The 27,970-nt window shown below is 33.5% G+C and overlaps 2 protein-coding genes across 3 annotated transcripts in view; one reads left to right on the top strand and one right to left on the bottom strand.

Moving 5' to 3' along the window:
* LOC114327530 (small G protein signaling modulator 1) overlaps positions 1-9,131 on the top strand; it is a 93,664-nt gene extending 84,533 nt beyond the window's left edge. For both annotated transcript variants that reach the window (XM_050648816.1, XM_050648817.1), the window contains exon 18: positions 6-9,131. In XM_050648816.1, coding sequence (XP_050504773.1) covers positions 6-94 — 89 coding nt within the window. In that variant the 3' untranslated portion in view covers positions 95-9,131. The remainder of the gene's footprint in view (positions 1-5) is intronic.
* Positions 9,132-22,196: 13,065 nt separating this feature from the next.
* Positions 22,197-27,970, bottom strand: part of LOC114327112 (15-hydroxyprostaglandin dehydrogenase [NAD(+)]) — a 35,430-nt gene continuing 29,656 nt past the window's right edge. Inside the window, exons 4-5 of the mRNA XM_028275618.2 lie at positions 23,640-23,974; positions 22,197-22,401 (exon numbers count right to left, since the gene is read on the bottom strand). Of these exons, the coding sequence (XP_028131419.2) occupies positions 22,260-22,401; positions 23,640-23,974 (477 nt within the window). The 3' untranslated portion in view covers positions 22,197-22,259. The remainder of the gene's footprint in view (positions 22,402-23,639; positions 23,975-27,970) is intronic.

The following is a 27,970-nucleotide window of genomic DNA, read 5'->3' as shown; positions in this document are numbered from 1 at the left end:
TGCAGAAATGGCTGAAAGGCACAATGTACAAGCAGTATTAAAACTAGCCAGAGATTTAGTACTCCAACTTCAAATCCTCATCGAAAACAAATGAACCCGTCAAACCTCTAGATATACTACTACAAACTATAAGATTAGAAATAAGTCAAATCAACAAAAAAAGGTGGGCAATCTACTACACACAAGTAGCATTAGTGGACACCGGTAGACTTCTAGATAAATATAATTAAATTTTTAGTAAATCGGTATAGTCCAGTAATTTTAGGTAGCAGTGTAAGCAATCTGGAAAATTTTAATCTCCTCGATTTTTGTAAAACTCCAACTTATATCTCTTTTGAGATTACATAAAATTTATCTCTGTAGTAGCCTTGTTGATCGATTACTTTTTTCTACTTACACCTGTTCGTCCATCTTCTCTTCTATTTTTAATTGCAGTTGCTCATATTCCTCATATTTCATTAAACGTTTGTATTTCTCCATCATTCCAGAGATTTGTGAGCTACCCACTTTCTTGTAACCCAGTTTGGTCCGGTTCTGGTTTTGTGTGGGTCCAATACACTTTTGGATAGTAGTTCTTTCGACTTGGCTGGTTTCACCTGAAGAAGGTTGTTCCTCTTCCTGAACCTCCATATGTAGTTTCCTCTGTTTCACTGGAGCGCTGTTTCACTGTTGCTACTAGCTTTTCCTTCAGTGTTTTTGTCTTCCCTTCCTTCTATCGGAAAGTTAACTTTCGTACTTCGAAAAAGGAAGGTTGACAAGGTCAAGAGACAAAAGTTTCTGGAGCTCTTCTCGAGATTCAGAATCCCCTGAAAAGTCCATAAACCCCTTTGTCTGAAAGTTTGCTGCTCCAGTTTGTGATGTATCCTGAGCTTAGTCTATGGATCTTTTTGTGCTCAAGGTGTTCCCCATCTTCATCCTGTACAAAGACAGTGCATGAGTGCGACTTGGATATATCTTTCTCTTCTAAAGCCCTGAAAGATGCATCCTCCAAAGGCCTCATGGTTGGAATCACCTACTTTATGTCACTCCACGCTTGTGTCATCCGTATAGTAACATTCTAGAAAACTCGGCCTGAGGGTACTCTTCAGGAAGCAAACCAGAGGTCTTGCTTCACGAATTTCTTCATAAGCCACCAAGATGGCTTTTGGAATGCTTTAAGGTTATCCACATCAATCTTGGCTTCTGGGAATCTTGTCAGGACTGTCGCAACCTTAGTAGAAGCGGCAGCTTCGCTGAAAGTCACACCTTCGGTACCTACTTGGTCTTTCCCTTTGCGTTAGCTTTCGGGTAGTGTGCTTCCGTCTGACCTTGGCCTTTTTGGAATTTTGGCCTTGTGATGTTTTTGTTTTGTCATGGCCTCTAAAAGATTTGACGACATCTCTTTTGCCCTTTCAGCGGTCTTAATCAAATTGGCATTGGTTACAGCGTTTTTGGCTTGTATGCAATCTTGGCCTTGTTTCTTCAGATGAATGATTTTGGTTTTAGAAATTATAGCTTAATCTCTTCGTCTATCATGAGATCAACCTCTTCTAACGCTATTATTCTAACAGACTTTGTAATTCTTTGCCTTTTAGCTTGGGAGATTTCTTTAGAACTTAGTGGCCATTTGGCGTTCGGATTTTTTCTAAAAGTTCCCTGCCCTTCGGCTTTAGAGTTGTTTGTAGAGTTAAAGAGTGGTTTTGGCTTTAGAGTTCCCTACCTTTTCGGCTTCGAGAACCCTTTGCTACCTGCTGTCTTCCATTCTTACAATATGTCCCGTACATCTCCATTTCTCAGTTTTTCCGCTGATGTGAGTACTATTTTTCTGCTGAAACTTATCGTTATATCGTTGACTAATTTTTAGTCCATTATTTATTTTTTTATGTAAATTTTTATAATAAACAACATTTAGCTGTACAAATACAAATATAATTTTATTCAATGCAGATAAAAAATATGATTAAATAAAGTATTGATTAGAACAGATTAAAAAACAACAGCAAAGAATTTTACAAAATTTGACCGATTTGAAATTTTCCATACAATAAAACTATGATTACTGGGTTAGTTGAAAGGCCAAAGAGACTCACAATGTCTCTGAGGATGTATACCGATAAAGTAGATTTTAGAAAATTAATCCGAAATATGTGATTTTGGTGTGACTGGGTGGATTTTTATTTTTGTACGACAGATTTTATTTAAACATAGTAGTGGGGAAAGAAAAATTGAGAAATAATGGAAAATTAGGATAAGTATATTTTGTATACTAGAACACGTTCTAGGTGTTTAAGTGTTGGTTGTTAGCTAAATATTATCGGTGTTATATTGCCTTTTGTTTAGAGTTTTCGCAGAGCGTACAAAAAATATGAGTTTACTCTACCTTATATTTAATTTTACATTTCACAATTTGATTATACAATTAAATTTCTTCATAAAATTTTATCTTTGTTCATATATCGATCATCGTCAAAGACATGTCCCACCTAAACGCCTCCTACCACATCTTATCAGTAGCTGACACTTCTTGAAGTTTAACATCAATTGAGTAGCTTTAAATAGATTGAAAATATTTGCCAAATTCGTCAGATGGTCTTCAAAAGTGTCCCCCAAGACAATGTCGTCTAAATACACCAGGCACGTGTTCCAAGATAATCCTCTCAACACATTTACCGTAAACTTTCCAAATGTCGCAGAAGCATTCAAGAGTCCAAACAGCATAATGTTGAATTGCCACAATCCAGATTCCGTGGTGAAGGCTGTCTTCTCGTTATCTACTGAGTCCATTTCTACCTGCCAATATCCATACTTGTCTTTAAGAAGTTCAAAGTAGAGGAAAATTTATTTCCAGCTAATGTATCCAACGTGTCGTCGATCGGAGAGACCCAAGGGCTAGTAGAAGGTTCTATCACCCAGTCTTTCTTTATTCTTCAAACAATGCTTTCAGTTTCCTCTCTATTTGCCTATCAAAATCGATACTGGTAATACCAAACCAATTCGTCTTATAGCTCCACGATTACATGTTTGACAATAGAAGTTTTTTCTGTCTTTCCTACTGTCAGTACGAAGAGGTCACGATACCGCCGAAGAAATTCCCTTTTCTCCGCTTGATTTAGAGACTGGACAACCGTTGCAATGATTTAGTCGAATCATTGGAATTATCAGATATTTTCGTCTGCCGAATTATGGACCTCACTGGTACACAAATTCCTACTTTTGTCTCTTGCTTGATGGTCAGTGGCTAATAATTGACATTAATAAATCTCACAGGAATAGCTTTTACAATTAAAATTCCTCGGCCGCGGCAAACTTTCGAGTCATCGGAAGAAACTTTTGAAATATCACAAGATACTTTCCTTTCCAATGATGTGATAAACGAAATCATAGCAGCATTCTTGTCCTCAAATACATACGTTTATGAATCAGGAACCCTTTCTTCCAGGGCGGTCTTTAGCCGTTAGACTTATTCAGCCTTTTCTTCCAACAGAATTTAATTCTCTATCTTCCAGTGAACGTTGTAAATCGGTCACTTTTAAATTGCTCATAGCAATTTTTTCACATAATTTCTTTAAATGCCCCACTTTTGACACCAATGTAATGTTTATTTGAATTTATTTACAGTCTTCTAATACGAAAACATAGGAAAAGAGGTCGAACGTGAAAATTTTCGACCAGGGGCGTAGCATGGGGATTGGCGTGACACACGCTTTGTTACATTTGACAAACACTAAGAACGAGTAAACTTCAGTATTGTTCTTTGTACGTCCTAACTGAAACATTATAAAGCTTGGTTTCTATTGATTTATTTTTGTATTAAGTAAGCTCAACCACTAGTAGGAATATCCCTACTGGATACAAATCAAAATTAAATAAGATAAAAAAGAATCTATTTAGAAAGAATATTAGAAAAACAAGATGTTAAAATAGATAAAAGACAATGTTTAGAGTATATCGTTTAGCTTAAGCACTAGCAACAACACACTATAGTGAATGTCTAGTTGAAATTAATGCACTATAGTTATTGTACGGTTCCCTAACCGGAAATAATAAATAGAAAATTAATAAAAGAATAATCTGGTTTATAAGTTTGATATATTTTTGTAATAATGCAATTGGCAGATATGATTCAAACGTGTATGTTTATTTAAGGGCTTCTACCAGATTAGGTGTTATCAGTTTTTTCACAAATCAAAGAGAAATTGTGGGATTCTTCTTCTTCGTGTACCATGTTCTTTCAGAACGTTAGTTGCGAACATAGCTATCTTAATTTTATTCACTGCCATCCTAAATAGCATGTTTGTCTCTTATACCATCCCAATCTCGCAAGTTCTTCAACCATGAAGTCTTTCTTTGTCCTAGACTGCATTAGCCTGCCATTTTCTTAGCATAATATTTTATAGCAATCTATATTTGGGAACTCTCATTACATGTCCGAAGTACTCAGGCTTCTCTCCTTGATGCTTTTTATGATCTCAGTAGTCTTGCTGAGACGTTCTAGTATTGTGGAGTTACCAATCTTCTCCACCCAAGAGACTTGTAAGACCGAGAACACGAAGTAGGCAGATCCGCAATGCCAATTTTAAGTCTCTGTTAGAGAATATCTTATATATCTTATCTTAATGGTGCGCATTGCGCACCATTAGCCGGCAAGGTATATAAAGGCAATTTTTACGTTTTGTGAATGCGTCGTAAAACGTAGCCAAGCGTTAAAAAACCGTCAAAGTAGAGAAAGAGGCAAAGAGAAAACCATGAAATTGAAAAATGTTACAAAAAGGAAAATTTTTGAACATAACAGCTCCGAAGTTATTTCAGAAACTGAACTGTGCCATGATGATGAGTTCAACGATCTCGTGTCAGATCAAAATAACTTCTGTGTATTGTGGTGATGGTAGCTAGGTATGATAGAAATGTTTGATATATTGTCAATGGTCTCATGCCATGTGTATACGACAGGATAGTCCAGAAGGATATATTTGTGACTTCTGCAATACTTAGATTTTTTTTAAATATCTGTAACTTGGTTTCTTATCTTTTTCCGTATATTTGTTTGTTCCTTTAATATTTATGTTAAATAAGCTACATTTTCGAAGGTCATTTTTAAGTTCTATTATTGCGCAGTTATCCGACATATGCGCACCATTAGCCGAATAGGTCGGGCAATTGTGCACATTACACTAATTGAAAATTTCGCCTCTCACTCTTCTACTGTTCAATCATTCATTAAATGCGGTCCCTACCAATATACCTAAGCCTTTGAAGTATATCTTCAAAACATTTGGAAACTGAAATGTTTAAAGTTTGTGAAATATCCTGAATTTGTCTTAGATGCGCACCAATAGCCGACTCTCCCATACTATTAACATAATCACATTACTCATATTTATAATAATGTTATGTTAATAAAAGATAAGCTATAGAAGACTATTCATAATCCTAAACCCATATCCAAAAGTGTGTAAACAGAAGAAGAAGAGCTGTATTTGTGAAACAACTGATTATCATTTTAACCAACACTAACTACCTCTTTAGGTTTTTATAAAATAAATTATAATAAATATATACGAAAAATTGTGCCAAATAAAAATAATATGAAGATAAGACTAGAAATTGTAACCAAATTAGAAAAAAAAATTAATGTAGATACATTGGGTCTATTCAGAAATAACATATAAAGATGCACAAAATAAATAAATTATATAAAATGTTATATATAGTGGATGGGTATGACAGATACGACACTAAAAAATTCACAAAATGTATTAACGAACTTATTGTTTGGATATAAACAGTGGCATCTCTAGACTTTGCTGCCGGGGACTTCCAATGAAACCCCAACCAAAAGACATAAAAAAGATCAAGTCAGACTACATAAAAAACATAATTAATAACTTATATGCATTTCGTTCTCTTACTTTTCCTAACTAGTAGTTTTATTGGGTTAGATTTGGCTGTCTGTGATTTAAGTTTCATGTTAGCTAATATGTTTTTATGTTTTAGTTATTTTTTTCTTTAATTTTGGATCGTGTTTGGGAGGAAATTTTCCTATTTTCACCTCCCGTATATTCGCCACTAGTATCAAGTAATTTAATAAATCTACGTCAGCAGAAAAGTATCAGGCGTAAGTTTGTTAATACATGGTGGAAAAGTTAACAATTAGGTAAAAATACAATGAATAATATTGTAATCAAATATGTTCTAACACTATGTACTGAAAATATTTAGGGTTGATGAAAAGTCTGGCAACAAGCTGAGTAGGATGTATAGGTATGTTTAAGTTCATTTTCCAATATAGTGACCGTGACGTCATTAGAATACTAAGTCCGTATCTTCGTGTTTTGGGTCTCAGTTTTCTGTGACGTTATGCAAACTTAAAGATCCTCTAAAAAATGAAAAACACAATGTCATTGCATATCTCAAAATTGCATAATTGCAAATTAGATAGCACCTTGTTGCTAGACTTTTTTGCAACCCTGAGCTATACTTTCTTTAATTAAGGTACGAAAATGTAAGGAAAATATTTTATGCTTGGATCATTAGATTCATATTTTTTACGTAGGTATAATATATTTAAAGTATAAAGTGACGTATTTCGTTGATGAGAGAGTTCAATATATTTTTTAAATACCACTATTTCCAAAATAGTCGAGTCGTTAGAGAAGAAAATGCCACTCAACCTGTAAAACATATAGTGCAGTCACTGAAGGTGGATATGAGCTATTACCTCCGATTTCGTTGAACCTCCATCGATTTGCATGAAAATTGGTGAATGGTTAGAGCATATCTCAAGGAACAAAGGTGAGATGGTGCCAACTTGCGCTTTTACCCTGGGGGTGGATGCCACCCCTCCTCGGGGGTGAAAATTATTTTATTAAAAATAACCCCATAATTCGATAGAGGGACAAATTATAAGCAAAATTTGTTATATAAAGTTATTAAAATAAATCAAAACTTTTTGAGTTATTAAAGATCAAAGATTTTAATTTTTCGTTAGAAAAATGCATGCTTTTAACCGATTTTTCATAAATAACTCAAAAACTATAAGTTTTTACAAAAAAAGTTATTATTATCAAAATTGCGGCCAATAAAAAATCAAACAAACTCCTTAGTAGAAAAACCTTTCAATGTTAACTAAAAGTGAGTTATAGGTAATTGAATGTATATTTCTTTCGTCGAGTACCCAAATCTAAGTATTCAAGCTCAAATACCGGGAATATGATGCATTTAATAACATAAAATTATTAAACATTTGTCAAAGTTCTCAAAAATATCTATCAAATAAGCCTTCGAACAAGTTGATAGCATTAAAATTTATGCACCTAAAATGTTTCAAAATTTATCTTTTAAAAGTTTTTCCAAAAAATGTTATTGTTTTTTTGTAAATAACTCCGTTAATTTTTAAGATATCAGGTTCACCTAAAACTAATTAAAAGTTTATTCCAAGATCTATTAAAAAACGTCGAATATAGTTTTTTAGACCTCTTACTTTTTTAAAAATAAAAAGTTAAATGGTCCCGGTTACATGGTTCTCGCAGCAAAATTGAAATTTTAAACGTTTCTATATCGGTTATTTTTTACTCTACGGAAATAGTAAAATAGGTAAAGTATTTGGAACAGAAAAAACTAAAATTTAGTTATATATCATTTTTTTACGTATATTGAGTATTTTTGGAGTTTGTAGGTTTGTTATAGCATTAGTTTCAAACGGTTTGAAACCATCAGCGAATAGCGGACCAGCGCGAGTAGAGGGGATAGCACTGGTGACTGTATTATGTTCTCTTACTGACCAACTGTTTGCTGACGGTTTCTGACTAGTTTGACTGTTTGCTAGAACAAACCTTTTATCAAAAGAAAATGAAAAGTACGATAATTTTAAAAATTCTGATTTTTTTAAATTATATCTTTTTTTTTCAAAAATATGCATTCTAAACCGGTCAAAATTGTTAAAATCATTAACTATGTTAGCCTAAAGAAATTCTTGTAAGGATTACTACAAACTTTAATTTTTGTGGAAATGGCGTAGGTATGTTTTATTTTTCACTTTTTCCTAAAAAAATCGGAAGGGTTCTCTTATTTTCATCATAACTTGCTTAATTTTAATGCTATTAACTTCTACTGGTGCTCATTTGATAGGTATTCCGAAGTACTTTGACAAATGTTAAACAAGTATATTCTATAAAATGCATCGTTTTCCCGTTATGTAAGCTTGAATACTTAGATTTGAGTACTCGTCGAAAAAATGTACATTCAATTACCCACAACTCACTTTGAAATAACATTTGTTTAGTTCGTTAAGTGGGGAGTGTATTAAATTTTTTATTATCTTTAATTTTGGTAATAATAACTTTTTTACAAAAGCTTATAATTTTTGAGTAATACGTGAAAAACAGCTTTAAAACATGCATTTTTTTTAAGAAAAAATAAAATCTTTGATATTTAATAACTCAAAAAGTATCGATTTATGTTAATAACTTTATATAACAAATTTTTGCTTAGAAGTTGCCTCTCTATCGATTTCTGCTATTATTTTTAATAAAAAAAATTTCACCCTCGAGAAGGGGTGGCATCCACCCCCAGGGTAAAAGGGCAAGTTGGGATCACACCACCTTTGTTCCTTGAAGTATCTTCTAACTACTCACCAATTTTCATGAAAATCGATGAAGGTTCAACGAAATCGGAGGTGAAAACCTTCAGTGACTCCACTAATAGGAACAAGCTGTATTTTGATGAGAATGTCAATTATGGAATCCCAAAAAAGATGCAAGAAAGTTTGCCACTCCTACCCACAGGCTTTCTCCTAAAGCCCCCCTCGTATGGAAGGAAAAATGGAAAATATCGATTTACCAAACGATCTGTAGCAAAAATTTTTCACACAAGAAATGTAGCTGAGATAACTTTGAACAAATATATTTGTTAGCACTTTTTGTGTAAGGTGAACTGTTCGCTGAGAAACAACGCTTGAAGTGACCGGCGATGATTTTGAATTTTTAGTGCAGAATATCAAAAGGCGTTTTAAAGGTGAAGAGTGCAACTTTCATATTAGACCAGGAAGGATCTGTTTTTAGGTGGATGTGAGAGGTGGCATTCGGATTTTTGCGGATAAAGTTAAGTGATAACTTCGTTAATAATAATTGACTTATGCTCCTTGTCAAATATGCCCGGAACATTAATAAAAAAAATAAAATAATAAAAAATTTCAAAAAATTTCGTTTTTTTTCTACTTTCTTTGCTTATAACTTTAAAACGATTCATTTTGGAACAAAACCTTATAGGAATAAAACAAAGATAATTAAATTTTCTATTAGATACGATTGGTTAAAAATGTCTTAATTTATCACCCTTGCTGGAAAATAGCAATAAATATAAAATAAGGGGGCAAAACAAGCCTGTCTTTATTCAATGTTTTTCCATCACTTAGGTTACACTTGGAAACTTCCTAATTCGCTAAAAAAATTTTTGTAATGTGCTAAAACCGTCCATCAAATTTCATTAAAATTGACTTACTAGATTTTGCATAATAATTTTGCAATCTAAACTTTTTTTAAAAAATTAAAAATTTTTAAAATCTTGCACAACAAAAACTAGAACATACAAAGATTTGTCAATTTTTTTACATATAAAGAAGCACTCCACCTATCTAATGCACTTTACAGAATTGAAATCGGATTATTTAAGCAGCCTCAGCAATGTTTTAAAATTATAAACAATTTTTTGGCTTATAAACAAATTAGTGCTGTGTCCAGGAGGGGGTGCTACGGGCTCCTTTATTTAGATGGACTTACCCAAGTTTTTTTTATGTATTTTGACCCGTAGAACACAAATTTTTTGGGTAACAGTTGATCCGGATGTCGATAAGTTTGTTATAAACAAAGAATTTAAGGAATTACATAACATCGATTTTTCGCAAAATAAAACATTTTTTTTGTATTTCTTGGGTAAATCTAAGCAAAAAATGTTCTTACAAGTTTTTTCGTAAGATCCATAGTTTTCGAGATAAACGCGGTGGAACATTCAAAAAATCGAAAAATTTAAAGTTTAAGTCAAATTATACCGGTTTTAATTATTTGCATTGCTAAAAATTAATTTTTTTATTATTAAACAAAGGTATTTGTTTATAAGCCAAAAAATTGTTTATAATTTTAAAATATTGCTGAGGCCCCTTAAATAATCCGATTTTAATTCTGTAAAATGTATTAGATAGGTAGAGCACCTCTTTATACAGTGTCCCAAAAGTAGTGGAACGGTCGAATATATCGCGAACTAAACATCGGATCGAAAAACAGAAAAATACGTGTTCAATCATTTTCAAAAATCTATCCAATGACACCAAACACCAACCCCCACTACACCCCCTGGAGGTGGGGTGGGGGGTAACTTTAAAATCTCAAATAGAAATCCCTAGTTTTTCTTACAGATTTGGATTCGTTACGTAAAAGTAAGCAACTTTTATTCAAGACATTTTTTCGAACTGTGGATAGATGGCGCTATAATTGAGAAAAACGATTTATCCTGATACCATAGGTAAATTAAAGAAACGGTCTAATATCTCGAGAAATACACTTCCAAATAAGAAACCAAAAAAAAAGGTTTTTAATACTTTTCGAAAACCTATCGAATAACACTAAACATGACCCTCCAACCCACCCCCTGGAGGTGGGGTTGGGGGTAACTTTAAAATCTTAAATAGATTTTATTTTTTATACCCCACTTTTTATTACGGATTCGGATTCGTCATGAAAAATTAAGCAACATTTATTCGAAACATTTTTTAGGATTGTTGATAGATGGCGCTTTAATTGGAAAAATACGATTTATTAGCGCCATCTACGAGCAATTTTAAAAAATGTTTCGAATAAATGTTGCTTAATTTTTCATGACGAATTCGAATCTGCAATAAAAGTGGGGGTTGCTATTTAAGATTTTAAATTTACCCCCCACCCCGTCCCCAGGGGGTGGGTTGGAGGGTCATTTTTGGTGTTTATCGATAGGTTTTTGAAAAATATTAAAAACCTGTTTTTTGGTTTCTCATTTGGAAGTGTATTTCTCGAGATATTAGATCGTTTCTATAATTTACCTATGGTATCAGGATAAATAGTTTTTCCCAATTATAGCGCCATCTATCCACAGTTCGAAAAAATGTCTTGAATAAAAGTTGCTTACTTTTACGTAACGAATCCAAATCTGCAAGAAAAACTAGGGGTTTCCATTTGAGATTTTAAAGTTACCCCCCACCCCACCTCCAGGGGGTGTAGTGGGGGTTTGTGTTTGGTGTCATAGGATAGATTTTTGAAAATCATTGAATACGTATTTTTCAGTTTTTCGATCCGATGTTTAGTTCGCGAAATATTCGACCGTTCCACTACTTTTGGGACACCCTACATACATATAAAAAAATTAGCCAACTTCTAAGTGGTCTACTTTTTGTTAAGAAAGATTTTAAAAAATTTGAACTTTTTTAAAAACATTTATATTGCAAATTTATTATGCAAAATCTATTAGGTCGATTTTAATGAAATTTGGTAGATCATTTAAGTAAGTTATAAGAATTTTCTAAGCGAATTACTAAGGTTCTAAGTGCCACCAAAGTGGTTAAGAAACATTGAATAACAACAGGCGTATTTTGCCCCCTTATTTTGTATTTATTGCTATATTGCAGAAAACGTAATACCTTGAGACATTTTTGACCAGTCATATATCATACAAAATTCAATTATCTTTATTTTATTTCGTTACGACTTTGTTCCAAAACGAACCGTTTTAAAGTTATAAGCAAAGAAAGTAGAAAAAAATCGATGTTTTTCGAAATTTTTAAATATTTTAATTTTTTATTAATGTTCCGGGCATATTTGAGAAGGAGCAAAGTCAATTATTATTACTGAAGGTGTCACCTAACTTTATCTGCAAAAATCCGAATGCCACACCTCTCACATCCAAAAATACACGTTTTTTACAGATTAGTCCTGGTCTATTTGCAATTTTTGCATTTTCCTACAAATGAAGTCAGTTTCTATAATTCTGCGAGTGAGCTCATTTTGTCTATCACATCAATCAACGGTCTATCTTAACCGGGTACCTTTTAAGAAAATAAATTATTATATTATGCTCTTTACATTTTCTACTCCATATAATAAGTTCTATTTTAAACAAAGACGGTGCTATTGTATACATAAAAAACTGTAAAATATTTCTGTAAACTAATATATAGTCCAACTTTTCACACATATTCACTCACGGCTACTTACATTTTTTTACAGCACTACATGTAATCATAAAAATAGATTTCTAAATAAAAGTAAATGTATAAGATACAGAATGTTCCAATACTATAATATAAAACCATTTGTATAATTTAAATAAGAATAGAAATAAAAAAGAATAAAAGTAGTAGAAATGGATTATCTAAGGAGAGGGTGTGGTATATCCAAAAATATCGCATCAGGAATGAAGATATTAGAAGGAGGACCATACTATAATATTCTTGAAACAAGACAATTAGTCTGGTATGGTGACGTGAAAGGAATGAATGAAGATAGATGGCCAAAGAAAGCTTTAAATTACATACCACAACAAAGAAGACGAAGGCGAAGGCCTTCAGTTGCATGGGAAGAAAATGTACGGCACATCATGAGAGATAGAGCCATCAAAGAAGACTAATGTATGGACAGAAAACGATGGTAGTCGAAATGCGAGAAGCGACAGAAGCTGTAGGAACCTCGCTTATAGATAGATAGAGATAATTGAAATGAAGATGAAATACTTCTAAATATGTAAGCTATTTAAAGGTGTTATCTACTTTTATTTGTATTTCTTGCATATTTTCATCTCTCGTGAGCGATGTCATAGAAAAGATTGCGAGAAAAAATAGAGATTAGTGAAGACAATAGAGGTATGGGACGCTCACCAAACTCTGGTAGATTTCCAAAAACTAGATCAGATTGGCGCAGGACAGATAGAGTTGAAAACAGGGGGTGGAGACTTATTTTCAACTGAATGATGATGATGATGATGCAATATTTTGAACAATTCTGATACCAGAAAGTGTATTTTGGCTTCGAAATTAATAACAATACAGACCTAAATGTCAACACCCTGAATGACAGTAAGTATAATATAAATTATAGAGGAAAGTCGGAAGATACACTGCCAAAAGAAACCATATAACGAAAGAATAAGTCCCCAAACACAAGTATTATTGGAAGGGAGATTTCTATAAATGATATAAACTATAAACTCTTACATATTGTTTTAATTATAATAATATATTTGTAGTACCTAAAGGAACATTTTGTATCTCTTCTAGATACGACCCATTGTGTTAGATAAAAAACGTAGAAACGATAGAACCTAAATACCCTAATTATAATAAATTCTCAAATTTATATATTGTAATACAAAATTAATATGGTTGTATAATATACAGGACGTCCAGCTCTCTAACTACAATTCTTTTAATATCAAAAAAATTAAAATTCTCCATAAAAGGTGTATTTATATTAAAAAGACACTTTCGGGTTATATCACAGAACATTTTAGGCATACAATTCAATCAACAGTGCTTCTTACAGGTATATATAGCATGTGTATATGCTTTGAACCACCAACAATCTATTAAGCTTTTTAATATAAATATCTTATACAGTCGGAAAAATGAAAGAATAACCATGAACGTTCACATCAATCAGTTATTTTGTATTTGCTGTCTTTTTCTATAAATAACAAACGTTTGTTATAGAAAAAGATAGCAAATACAAAATAAGTGATTAATGTGATCGTTCATGGGTATTCTTTCATTTTTCCGACTGTATACGTTATTCTCGGTTATTTAGCGTTTTTCGCCTTCCTGTAGAATTGTTGAAACTTATAGAAGACGACACACTTGAAATAATGGTGAACCTCTTTAACACAATTTATAGAACAGGCATCATACCAAAGAAATGGCTCTCCTCTACTTTTGTCACAATCCCGAAGACGAATAACGCCAGAGAGTGTTCAGACCACAGAACTATAGCATTGATGAGCCACACACTAAAAGTATTTTTAAAAATAATTCACAAAAGAATATTTAATAAATTAGAAAAAGACATAAGCGCCACACAGTTTGAATTCAGAAGTGGACTGGAAGCACGGGAAGCTTTGTTTGGTCTGAGTGTGTTAATGCAAAGATGTTTGGATGTAAACCAAGACCTCTACGTAGGTTTCATAGATTTTTAGAAGGCCTTCGATCAAGTCAGACACCAAAAGCTGTATGAAATCCTAAGAAGTAAAAACATCGACAGTCGCAACATTAACATCATATCCAGATTATACTGGGGCCAAAGAGCAAACATCAAGGTTGATAATGAGTTAACCGAAGAAATTGAGATTCGTGGAGGTGTGCGTTAGGGTTGTGTGCTTTCTCCACTACTATTCAATATATATAGCGAAACAATATGTCAGGAAGCGCTCCTAGAGCAAAACATTGGTAAGAACATTAACGGAGAGTTAATTAACAATATAGGTACGATACGCTGATGACACGCTAATAGTAACAGATAACCTAGCAAATTTACAGTATTTGATGGAAAACATAAATACTCATACCAATAAGTATGGTCTAAAACTGAACATCAAAAAGACTAAATTCATGATTGTAACACAGAAGCTATACACCAATGTGAATTTAATCATAAATAATCAGCCAGTTGAAAGAGTTACGTCCTACAAATATTTAGGGGTTTGGTTCACTAATACTAATGACGAGACAAGAGAAATTAAGAGGCGAATAGAGATAGCGAGACAATCGTTTGTCAAAATGAAATAGTTCCTATGCAGCCGGGACATAAATATAAACTTGAGAACGAGAATGTTAAGGTGCTATGTTTTCTCCGTTCTGCTGTACGGCATAGAAACATGGATACTGAAAAAGATAAACATCAAAAACCTTGAGGCATTCGAGATGTGGTGCTACAGGAGAATGTGAAAAATACCATGGACAGAAAGAGTAACAAATCAAGATGTTTTGCTGAAGATGGGGAAGGAATGCGAAGTCATAAAAACCATACAAACGAAAAAACTGGAATATCTAGGCCACATAATGAGAGGAGAAAAGTACTCTCTGCTAAGACTCATAATCCAAGGAAAAATCTCGGGAAAGAGAAATGTGGGACGTAGGAGGATTTGCTGGTTGCGAAATTTAAGGGAGTGATATCGGTGCAGTTCAATACAGTTGTTCAGAGCTGCAGCCAACAAAGTTAAGATTGCTGTGATGGTAGCCAACCTCCAATAGGAGACGGTACTGCAAGAAGAAGAAACCTTCCGGTTCCGAATTTGGTCGGTCGTTCCAATCGTCAAGGTGAATATTCCTTTCCGACATTGCCTTCTGAATGCCGCCTAGCCAAGATTATTTCGGCCTTCCTCTCTTCCTTCTTTCCCTTGGCGTCCATTTACAAATTTGTTTTGGCAGCCTGTCGTCGTCCATTCTTTCTACATGATCACACCAGATCAGTTGTCTCTTCTGAATTTCGTCTATGATGGTTGACTTGACTTCCATTATATTTCTGATTTGGTCATTTTGTATTCTTTCAAGCCTTGATTTTCTAGCTGATCTTCTCCAGAAGTCCATTTCCAATGCAAGTAGGCGTCGTTCCAGAGATTTAGTAAGTTGCCATGTTTCGCATCCATGGAGTACTATACTTTTAAAGATGGAGTTAAAGATGAGATGTTTTCTTTGATTAGAGAGTTCTTTTGACCATAGCATCGGGTTTAGGCATCCAATCACCTTTTTCCTTTCACGATCCTTTGCTCTATCTCTTTTTCGGTGCGCCCACTCTTGTTGATTGTTGTTCCCAAATATATATTATATTCCTCACAGTTGTTTCATGTTCGTTAACTATTAGATGCTCTACTGACTTCATTCCCGATGCATATGTATTGCCTTTTGTTTCTATTTACAGAAAGGCCCCACTCTTCATATGTTTGAAATAGCATACTTGAACATAGGTATACTTAAAAACCTTTTTAATATAAATATACCTTTTAGAAAGGATTTTATTTAATTTTTTGTGATTAATGGTATATAGCCCACTACTACAGGAAATTCTCTTTCCTTGGGGATTTTTTAATATCAATTTTTATATTATGATCTTTATAACGTTACAATATTATCTGCATATATTATTATATTAGTTACCTTTTTTAATCATGCGACCGACGTTTTGCTATTGAATGGACAGCCTGTGTAGTTTAGTAGTTGAGTTCTACTAGGTCCTAAAAATAATGTGATGAATAGTAGATATATGATTCCATAAATGTATGTGATGAACTGCACATCTATTTTGAATACGATATAAATACAAAAACATATAACGATATCTATTTATGTTTGATATTGTCTGACAAATGGTAAAATATTTATTTATAAAGATTTATTTATATGTGTATAAAATATTTTATAAAATAATCGTATGAATATCATTTCTGTATTTACGAACAGAACTTACTTGTGTAACGTGACATCTCGTAACTCTACAAATAGTAACGCCTTCATTTCGTAACGGCAACACTTCGTAACATCGACAGTTCGCGACTATAACTATTCGTAACGGTATAATTCGTAACGCCAACATTTAGTTTTTTTTTGAACAAATATAGCAGTTTTCATACTTTCCTACATTAAGGGCCGGTTGTTCGAACGCTAATCAACATTGATCACTATCAAATACTTAATTACTGTCACAACTGTCAATGTCAACTTTGGTTGGGTTGCCGAAAACATAATTATTGATGACAATTACGAAATTAGTAAATCAATTATGTTAATAATTGTTATGTTAATTGACTAACTAATCTCATAATTATAATTAAGTATATTTTCAGCAACCCAACCAAAGTTGACATTGACAGTTGTGACAGTAATTAAATATTTGATAGTGATCAATGTTGATTAGCGTTCGAACAACCGGCCCCAAAAGTAGTTGTATTTTTTTAAGATCAATTCTGTGTTCACACATACTTTTGCATATATTTTTGTAAATATGACAACTAAAGTTTTTTTAATGTTATATTGTGTGCTATGGCACAACTAAAGAACAATAAGGCTCCGTGCTCAGATGGAATACTTGCCGAAATGTTGAAGAAGGGGAGTGAAATTGTTCTCGAAGAATTGAAAACTCTTTTCAACGAATGCCTTATGCCTTCACAGAGGAGAAGTCCCAGATGATTGGAAAAAAATTTTGACAATACTTCTCTTCAAAAAAAGAGACAGGGGAGATCTGAAGAACTATAGGCCAATCTTCCTGCTGTCCCAAATGTACAAACTGTTTATGAGAGTAATAACTAATAGGTTAACGTCGAAGCTTGATAGCTATCAACTGGTAGAGCAGACAGGATTCCGACAGGGTTACAGTACAGCGGATCATCTTCTCACATTTAGAACGCTAATAGAGAAAGCCAATGAATATCACTTGAACTTATACATTGCCTTCGTTGATTATGAAAATGCAGTCGACTCCAGAGAACTTTGGGTAATAGAGCTATGAACAACTGCGGGATAGATTCTCGATACAGAATGCTCATACATAATATTTACAAGAAAGCTACAATAAAAATACAAATAGATGAGAAAACCAAAGCTATACCAATCAACAGAGGAGTTCGCCAGGGAGACGTTATCTTACCAAAACTATTCACACTGGGACTGGAGAGACGCGTTCAAACACATTAACTGGGCAGATAAAGGAATAAATGATATAAGAATAAAACTGAGTCATTTAAGATATTCTGACGACATTGTAATATTCGCTACAAGTTTCGAAGAATTACAGAACATGATGACGCAATTATTTCAAGCTTCGGAAAAAGTAGGTTTTAAGATGAACTTGGAAAAAACAAAAATAATGACGAATACTCCGAACATTAGAAAAATAACGTTGAATGACATAAATTTAGAAACAGTAAGCGAATACATCTACCTGGGACAGATAATGAAAGTTAGAAACAAAGAAAATCAAACTGCCGAAATTACCAGAAGGATAAGGTTAGCGTGAGCAGGATTTGAAAAACTGAGTTGGATCTTGAAAACGATAAAATAGAACAATATTTGAAAACCAGAGTTTACGATCAGTGTATCCTCCCTATACTCACGTATGGTTCACAGACGTGGACACTCACCAATGCCAATATGGATAAAATAGTAAAGGCACAAATGTCGAGTTGCAGGGTTGTCATGTCGAGTTGTCGTGTTGGATCCTCAACGGGACGAAAGGGGGAGCCAACTATTGGACTTTAGGAAAACACTGACTCTAACTTATAACTTTATTTACAGGTTGCAACATCCATCAACGTAAGGTTACTAAGATGTTGTTTCGCGGGGTAGTCTTTCAGACACCCATCTTGCACGACTGTCTCACTAGCATAGTAACGATCTTAATCTTAACATGAATAATCATTCTACTATAATCCCCCTGTGGGCTTTTTATATCTTCTTATAATTTGGACTTTGAAAGTAAACGCTACGTGAGTCTCCGCGAGGTTACACAAACAAACTCCGTCAATCAACCTTCGTTTTGTTTGTGATTGTAGAAACAACATCTTTTGTAACGACCTAATTATACTTAAATTATATACATTGTTTAGATACATATTATATTATACAGTAGGGGTTTTTTCCCTTACTGTACACAAAGAGCGATGGAAAAATCAATGCTCGGGATGAGATTTATAGACAAAAAAACAAACAAATGGATAAGAAGCAAAACCAGAGTAAAAGACGCAGGAGAACATGCTGCCAAATTAAAATGGAGCTTCATAGGACACAATGCCCGACTGAAGGATAAAAGATGCAACCACTAAATACAACAATGGAGACCTAGGTTAGGCAAGAGAAGCAGAGGAAGCCCACAAATGAGATGGGCTGATGACATTAAGAAGATTGGAGAACACAACTGGAAAGCAAGTGGTGCAAAATAGAAAACACTGGATTGAATTGGGGGAGGCTTATGTCTAAAGTTGGATTACTTAAGGCTGGAAAAGAAGATCCTGAATTATCACTTTAAAGTAGTAAAACTATTGTTACAGGTGGATTATATTTATTTTAAGACACAATTTTCAAAATATATTTCTCCACGACATATGACATGTGTAAAAAATGTTTATCCTAATGCTTCTTCTTCTCTTCTATTCTTCTTTTTGTATAGACATGACTCTATCTGTTTTTTCAATGTGCCTCTAGTAAGTTGTCGTTCCATCGTTTTCGTGGTGTTCCCACTGATCATCTTCCTATTGGGGAACCGTCTGTCGCTGTCCTGACTACCCTATTTGTTGTCATTCGGCTTATGTGGTCATTCCATTCTATTCTTCTGTTTCTTACCCAGTTATTAATGTTGTCTACCTTGCATCTCCGTCGTATATCTGTACTTCTAGCTGTGTCCAATAGAGTCTTACCATCGATTTCTCGAAGGGGTTTCATCTCCGCTGTTTCAAGCAATCTTTTTGTCCTCTCTGTGTCGGGTCGTGTTTCTGCCGCGTTTGTCATTATTGGTCTGATGACTGTTTTTGTAAATTCTGCCTTTCATTTCTTTTCCGATATTTTTATTTCTCCACATTGTGTCATTCAGGCAACCTGCGGCTCTGTTTGCTCTATTCACTTGATCTTCCACTTCTGTTTCGAACCTTCCGTAGCTAGATAGTGTGATGCCTAGGTATTTAAACTTTATCACTTGTTCTATTTTCTGACTTTCCAGCTCCATTTTACATCTTATTGGATCTGCTGTTATAACCATGCATTTTGTCTTTTGTGAGGAAATTAACATGTTAAATTTTCTGGCGATTATGTTGAATTGGTGCAGCATACGTTGTAAATCATCTTCCCTTTGAGATATTAGTATTGCATCGTCCGCATAGCAGATTATTTTAAGTTGTTTTTCTCCCATTTGGTATCCTTTTTTAGTTCTTACTTTTTTTATTATTTCGTTCATGATCAGGTTGAATAATAAAGGACTCAACGAATCCCCCTGTCTTATCCCATTGCCGGCTTCAATTTGGTCAGTTAGTTCATCTTCCACTTTTACTTTTATTGTGTTGTTCTGGTAGATGTTTTCGATCGTTTTAATTATTCCTAGAGGTACCTCCCTCGAGTGTAACAAATGGATAACGTCCTTTAATGTGACCCTGTCAAATGCTTTCTTAAGGTCCACGAAACATAAATATGCCGGTTTGTTGTATTCCAACGATTTCTCTTGAACTTGCCTCATTAAAAATATAGCGTCAGTGCATGCTGGTTCTAATGCTGGTATCCTAATGCTGGTTCGTTAAATTGATAAATTTAATTTCAATTGTAATAAAAGTTGGTTTCCACGTTAATAAAAATAAACAGAATAATTCAATTTTGACGTTATGAATCGCTGTCTATTCGCACTGGATAAGCTTATAAAATCAAAAAATCTTAAAAGAATTTCCAAAATCAAAATCTATAAATCCATCGTCAGACCTATACTAATATAAGGATGCAAAATGTGGACCATGACCGAATCAAACGAAGAAAAGCTCAAACGTTTTGAATGAAAAATACTTAGAAAAATTTTCGGACCTCACCACGACATTAACACAAAGCAGTATAGGATCAGAACCAACATCGAATTAAAAGCACTCTACTATACAATGACACCGACATTGTCCAAGAAATTAAATCACAGCGACTAAGATGGGCAGGCCACGTGCACAGACTTCATAACAGGAGACTTGTAAGACTGGTATGGGAGGAGATTCCTACAGGCAAAAGACCAGTCGGACGTCCCAGAATGCGATGGAGAGATAATATCCAAGCAGATCTCCGAAAAATGAACATCCCATTTGACCCTAGGTTGATGGATGACCGAACAAATTGGAAGAAAGTTGTACATTCAGCCAGGACCCCCCAGGGTTGTAGTGCTACGTGATGATGATGATGTTACGAAATATACCGTTACGAATTGTGCTAGTTACGAATTTTCTCCGTTACGAACTGTCGGCGTTACGGATTGTTCGTTACAATTTGTGGGGTTACGAACTGTACTGTTACGAGATGTCTTGTCACGTTGTGAAACTCATATTCGTGGTAATATATTATATCGTGGTTAATTATATTTAACACTTTTATTATAACGTTAAATTCTTCTATATTTTAATTGTCAATAATTTAATGAAATAAATTATATATGTAAATATTTGAGTTTGTTTTTATTTTTATGAACTTATGAACAGTTTTGCACTTTAAAAATGCTATTTTGAAGATGAAAAATATGAAAAATTCAATGTGATGATTTAGAGATTTTTAATCAGGAAATAAAAGATATTTATGATAAGAGAAAAGAACATAGCCAAAAGAACAAGAAATCAGGAAGAGAAAAATAGGATAAACCGACTGAATCGACAAGCCAACCGGGCACTAATAGAATAGAAACTAAAAATGGGACAATTATCTACGCAAAAGAAGTGGAGGAAGCGGGCCAAAATATATAAATATGAGATTTCAAAGAAATTTAAGAAACGATAGCAAACCCATTTTTCCACTATAAGGAGAAAACGAAATCGTCTAGGTAGGTACTCTGTAAAAGAGAAAGCCGAGGTAATGGAAAGGACTCTTGAAAGAGAGTGTACACTGAGCTATCACTAAAACGAGACATAGACTTTATCGAAGAAACAGAACTGGAAACATCTGAAACACAAGAAGAAATAATAAATCTCACACCACCATCATAATCATCAAGCAATTGTATAACAAACATAATACATAACAAACGCGATACTAAGATACAGGCTCTTCCCAAACCAATGGAAGGAAGCCCATGAATCACTTGAAGCCAGGAAAGAACCAGATATTTCCACAAAATCACAGGCCGATTAGATTACTTCTAGCAGTCAGAGAGATCATATATAGTGAGTCATCCAAACTAGACAAAAAAATTAATAAAACGCAAACAAAAAGCGCAAGCCGCAAAATGTACTAACAATCCAAAACACCGTCAAGAGGGAGACCTTGTACCCAGTGCTTCCAAATGGCAAGCATTCTGCTGATTTGAAGCTTTTCTAGCGTTTTCAACGTTCTATTTGGGAGTGAAGGATGGTCTGGAGTCTTGAGCATTGGGGCGAGGTGGAGTGGTTCCTGATTTACACGAGGTGGGCTTGCTGCTTGCGCTCTAGAAAAACAAGACACATGAAGAAAAAGGATAATTTTGAGGTATATTTTATAAATTAATGTCAAAAGACTCTTGGGGAGTGTTAATACAATTTTTATTAGTTTTATATAGGTATTTTTATTCTATACATGTTTACTATACTAATGTATTCTTTTTAAATTCTTCGCAGTCTGGAGCTTTATATTCATATGGCGGTTGACTGTTTTCGATGACCCACACAGTGCCACTCTCAGCTTTTTCTAGAACTTTCATGGCTTCTCTGGCAACATGATTAGCACTGAAAAAACACAAAATTTATTATAAATAAGTAAAAACATTAAGGGGATGGGTACAAACTTTCGGCTTCAATGCTATTTAAATGGGATTCATTTTTTCGAATCCTGAAAAAACTAATATGTATTTTTGAAAAATTTAAACGCAGAATGAAATATTACGTTATTACCAAGGGTCGAAAGTCCCTGGAAACTTATATAATGTTTATTTTAATAAGTTACAGGGGTGAAAAACTAAGAGAAAATTTAGTGTGATTTTTAATTTAAAATATCTCATTCAAACGAAACTTTTTATTCATTCTAAGGGACTTTCGGCCCTCGGCAATAAAGCAATCTTTCATTCTGCGTTTAAATTTTTCAAAAATACTTATTAATTTTCTCAGGATTCGAAAAAAAAAATGATTACATTTAAAATACATTGAAAATTTTGACAGGCGTCAAAATTTTGCATTTTGTTCCTTTCCCCTTAACGCAAATATATAAAGCTATTTTCAATATATGAGGTTTTTTCCTTCCGGAAACCCCAAGACCCGTCGATTTTACTTTGAAGCGGACAATTTTTAACCCTTCAAAAAGGTTGCTTCTTCTTTACGTATGTCAAAGCTAAGATGTTGTCCGTTTTTTAATAAATTCTAAGTTAACGGAAGAATTTTTAATAATATCCTCTATGCCAACAATGGACCATGGACAGGAAAGGGAGCAGGAGGACGACCCCAGATGAGATGAGGAGATGCCATTAGAAAGATTGGAGGAACACATTGGAACAGAAAACACAAATGAATTAACCTCAGAAGCGAATGGAGGAAACTGGGGAAAGCCTATGTTCAAAATTGGACGAATTAAAGGGCAAAAGAAAATGCCAACGATATGGTATTAATTGCCAGAAACTAACAAGAACTACAAGATCTACTGAACAACGTCGTAAGCGAGGGTGAAAACTACGGTCCTAAAACTTCTTCTTTAAGTACCGTTTCCCAAGTGGAGGTTGAGTATCATCATCACTATCCTTACTCTATCTAGAGCTGATCTAAAGAATTTTATAGAACTGCATTTAAACCAGTCCCTTAAATGATTCAACCATGATACTCTCCTTCTTCTTATACTTCTTCCTCCTTTTCCTCCAAAACCAAAACAATGGTAACCACGAAAAAGAATACTCAAAACATGCAAAATTTAGTAAATGACAAAATAATTGAAGTTTAAGTTTTTAGTTAAATTTTTTATGAAGTTTTTAAGACCGTACCTTTGTACATCAAAGTTCTCGATCACCTGTTGATGCATATATCGATAATCTTCATTAAAACACAATTTTGATACATCTGTTCTAAGAAGGGAAGTATCAGTAGCTCCTGGGCAAATGGCAACAACTCTAACTTTGGTTCGATCATAATGTAAGTGATGGCCCCAATTCCTTGTCAAGCCGACAATTGCGTGCTTCGTTCCAACGTATACTGGAAATATAGGAACAGGTTGTAGAACACTAATTGATGACAAGTTCATTATCACGGCCTCGTCTCCTTGTTTGTGGTTTTTTAAGTAGTTTTCAATTCCCAAGACCATGCCATTTATGGTTCCCTTCTAAAAAAATAAGACTTGTATTATACACTGCTCAACAATTGATAATAATTGTAACGTTTGAAAAAACCTACATTAATTTTATGACCTATCTCCAAAAATATCTATTTTTCTAGTTTATTTTTCGTGAAGTCAATTCTATCGTAAATATTTTAAAACCCGCCCTGTTAGAATATTCCATTGCTCCAACGCATAATTTTAAAATTAGTGGCCTTCGGAAGTTCTTTGCAGATGTCGATCATACGACGCAAATAATTTTTGTCAAGTAAGCACCGTTAAGGACGAAAATCGCACTGTAATTGCGCGATTTTTCTCGTTTTGTAACCTCACCTGATACGAGCCGGGGTGAGAAGGAGAGACCAGTTTGAATTTAACATCTGAATTGCACGCATCTGGCGCAGGTTGAACTCACAGAATAGTTACCACGCCATGCCGACATTAATTGCGTATCATCGTTATGTGAAGTCAATGAATGGTTTGCATTTTGTTTTGTGACTAGTGATAAATACCCGTTGAAAGCTTCACTCCTTAATTTGGATTTTTAAAGTGAAAAGCCGAGACCGAATACCAATAAATTGCGACGTAGTTATGGCCGGTTGGTGGATGTTCTGTCTTTTTTGAAGTTTGGTCGAATGGTATTTTTATTCGGAGTCCCCGACGAGATGTGGCAAGTGCCTAGATGTCTGGTTTTGTTTCAATTTTTGTCCTGTTTCCCATTGTCTAAAGTCCCTCGTTGCTGTCATCATACGTGAAGAAGTCCCTTGTCGTCATATTTGAAGAAGTCCCAAAGTTGAAGAAGCCCCACCCACAGGTTAAATGACGATGGAAATTTGTTTAAGTGTGACAAGAAAATGTTTTTTTTAATGCTACTGCAATCTTTTATTATAATACCTATGTTGATTGAGAAATCTTCTCATTATTATTATTTGATTTAAGAGGAAACAGTAGCGATCAACAGGGGCCTGATTCTAATTCATTTCGACAGTCGCAATTTCATTTCGACACCGCGCGATTCTTGGGGATATTAACCTTATTATGTTGAGACTGCTCAGAATTTGGGTTGGCGCTTCGGTTTCTTGGATTTTGTTGATAGTCTGGGAAAATTATCGAAAAAATACCATTTTTGGGAAAAATTATTTACCAGCTATTTTATTGCTAAAATCGAATCTTAAGATTGCATATATTAGTAATATGGGGTATGACAAGTCCGCAGAAAGTGTGTTATTTTATTTATAAACAAATTAGCACTCCTAAATCTTCTTTTTTTTTTTCAATTAGTGGTCTGTAACTCCTATATTTTTTCCTTTGAGCCAAAAACACTCAAATAAAAATTCACCGTAATTTAGTTCTGCACAAAGTTATTTTTTTTCCGATTTCCTTCAACAAAAATTTTACTCAGAAAATCCGAGTTTTCCCAAAAAATCTGCCATTTTCAATTAAAATTTTAGGGAAGTACCTAATTATTTATCAATAATTAAATAATTGAAGACATGAAAGATTTATTATAGTAGATTATACAGAGGGGCTAAATTATGGAATAAATTCATTTCTTTAAAACGGACGATTTTGGAGCAAAATCCCGAAAGAGGTCGATTTTTATTTTTAAATTACAATTTTTTGGCATATATTTCATACTAGTGACGTCATCCATCTGAGCGTGATGACGTAATCGATAATTTTGTTAATGGGAATAGGGGTCGTGTGGTAGGTCATTTGAAAGGGCGTTTAATTCTCTATTCAGTAATATAAACATTAATATCATTAGGTATTTATACATGGTTGCCAAAAAAAAATTTTGAATTAAATTAATTGGCGCAAAAAGAAGAATGTATGTAATTTATTTAACTCAAAATACATTGTACTGCTGTCAGAAAATAGAAAAAAAGGTTTATTTCACAAATAAACATTTCTTTTCGCTTAAATTAAATCACAAACAGACTCCCTCCTACCTATTGGCAGTTTGAACTTTTAATTTAAGCTAAAAGCAATGTTTATTTGCAAAATAAACATTTTTTTCTATTTTCTGACAGCAATACAATGTATTTTGAGTTAAATAAATTACATGCATTCTTCTTCTTGCGTCAATTAATTTAATTCAAAATTTTTCTTGGCCTCCCTGTATAAATAATGAAACTAATGTTTATAATACTGAATAGAGAATTGAACGCCTTTGTAAATGAGCTACAACACGAACCCATATTCCTATTTAAAAAAATAATTACGTCATCACGCTCGGATGGATGACGTCACTAGTTTGAAATATATGCCAAGAAATTTAATTTAAAAATAAAAATCGACCTGTTTCGGGATTTTTCTCTAAAATCGTCCATTTTAGAGAAAATGAATTTATTCCATAATTTAGCCCCTCTCTGTATATCAGGAGACCGGCGACAATCTAACCAATAGTTTAGCAATAATTAAAATGTTAATTAAAAAATTTCGGTCGAAATAATAACCAGAAAGATTATGATACACCAGAATAACTATGATTTTCATATAAAAAAGCACTATACCTATTCAACGTACCTTACAGGATTGAAATTGGACCATTTGAGCGGTCTCGGGAATGTTATAAAGAAACAATTTTTTGGCTTATAAACAAATAGAACCCCTCAGAAAATATTAGATTAAATTAAATTAAGTTAACGCTGTTGAAAAGAGCACGGCTTCTGTGTCCTTTTCGAAGAAAAACAAATTGAATTGCGAGGAGTGATTCCAGGTATAACCGGTCAAATTTGACCGGCATTTGCGACAGAGTTATAAACAACAGGATTTTAATCTTTGAACCATTAGATACCTTTTAATTCCGGTCTTCTTTGTACATACAAATTTTCATATCTTCAAGACACTCATAACAAAAAAGATTTATGTCACTGTCACCAAATTATTTAATTATTGATAAATAATTACTTCCCTCAAATTTTAGTTGAAAATTAAAGATTTTGTTTGGAAAACCCGAATTTTCCGAAGAAAATTTCCGTCGAAGGAAATTGGAATAAATTATTAATGTGCAGAATTAAATTACTGTCAATTTTTATGTGAGTGTTTTGGTTTAAAGTTAAAATTTTCGGAGTTTTAGAGCAATAATAAAAAAAAAGATTTCGGAGCGCTAATTTGTTTATAAACAAAATAGCACACTTTCTGTGGACTTTGCACAGCTATATTACTAATATAGGAAATCTTGAAGATTTTATTTCAGCATGTCCAGCAATAAAATAGCTGGTAATTAATTTTCCTTGTTTTTTACTAATTTTCCCAGATTATTACCTCACATCTTTCATTGAGTTGATGATTCATGTTGTGGACATTCTCAATTATTATATTTCTAATTTAATACTATTCTATCTAATTCCTCAAAACAAGCAAATTTCAATTAAACCCAGCTATATTATAATACCTTTTGATTTAGTTTTCCTTGCAAGAAATAAACAAAACACATCTAAACTAAACCTAACCTCGCTTTTGGCCATTCATTCATCTCCGTGTCAAATAATTTCGACAGTCGCCATCGCCATATTGAAAGCGACTTGTTTAGTGTCGAAATTTGATTTAGAATCAGGGCCCAGGTAGCAAAAACGCGTTCCAATAATATTCGTAATATACGTGTTTCACACGTATTCGTAATAAAGAATGGCGGTACAGAGCCCAATTTGAAAAATATATTTATATGTGGAAATTACTCTGCAATTAAATACAATATTAAAAAACGAGCCTGTACCTTAAGAAGAACAAAAAAATACACTTTCTTCAAATAAACTTTTCTATCCGATGCCTAGATTTTGTGTCATTTTGGAACTACTAAAATTTTTTATTTCATTAGTAGTTCCAAAATGACACAAAATCTAGGCATCGGATAAAAAAGTTTATTTGAAGAAAGTCTATTTTTTTAAATAAAATTAACATGAAGTAAAACTCCCTAGTGTAGTTGGTATATTTAATAAAAATTCTAAAAATTTTTAAAAATCCAAACGGATTACGTTCAAAACGTTTTCGGACTTA

This window comes from Diabrotica virgifera, chromosome 4 (genome assembly GCF_917563875.1).
Source record: "Diabrotica virgifera virgifera chromosome 4, PGI_DIABVI_V3a".
In the NCBI taxonomy this organism is placed as follows: Eukaryota; Metazoa; Arthropoda; class Insecta; order Coleoptera; family Chrysomelidae; genus Diabrotica; species Diabrotica virgifera.
Note: the sequence above shows the minus strand (reverse complement) of the source record. Positions and strands in the feature narration are given on the sequence as shown.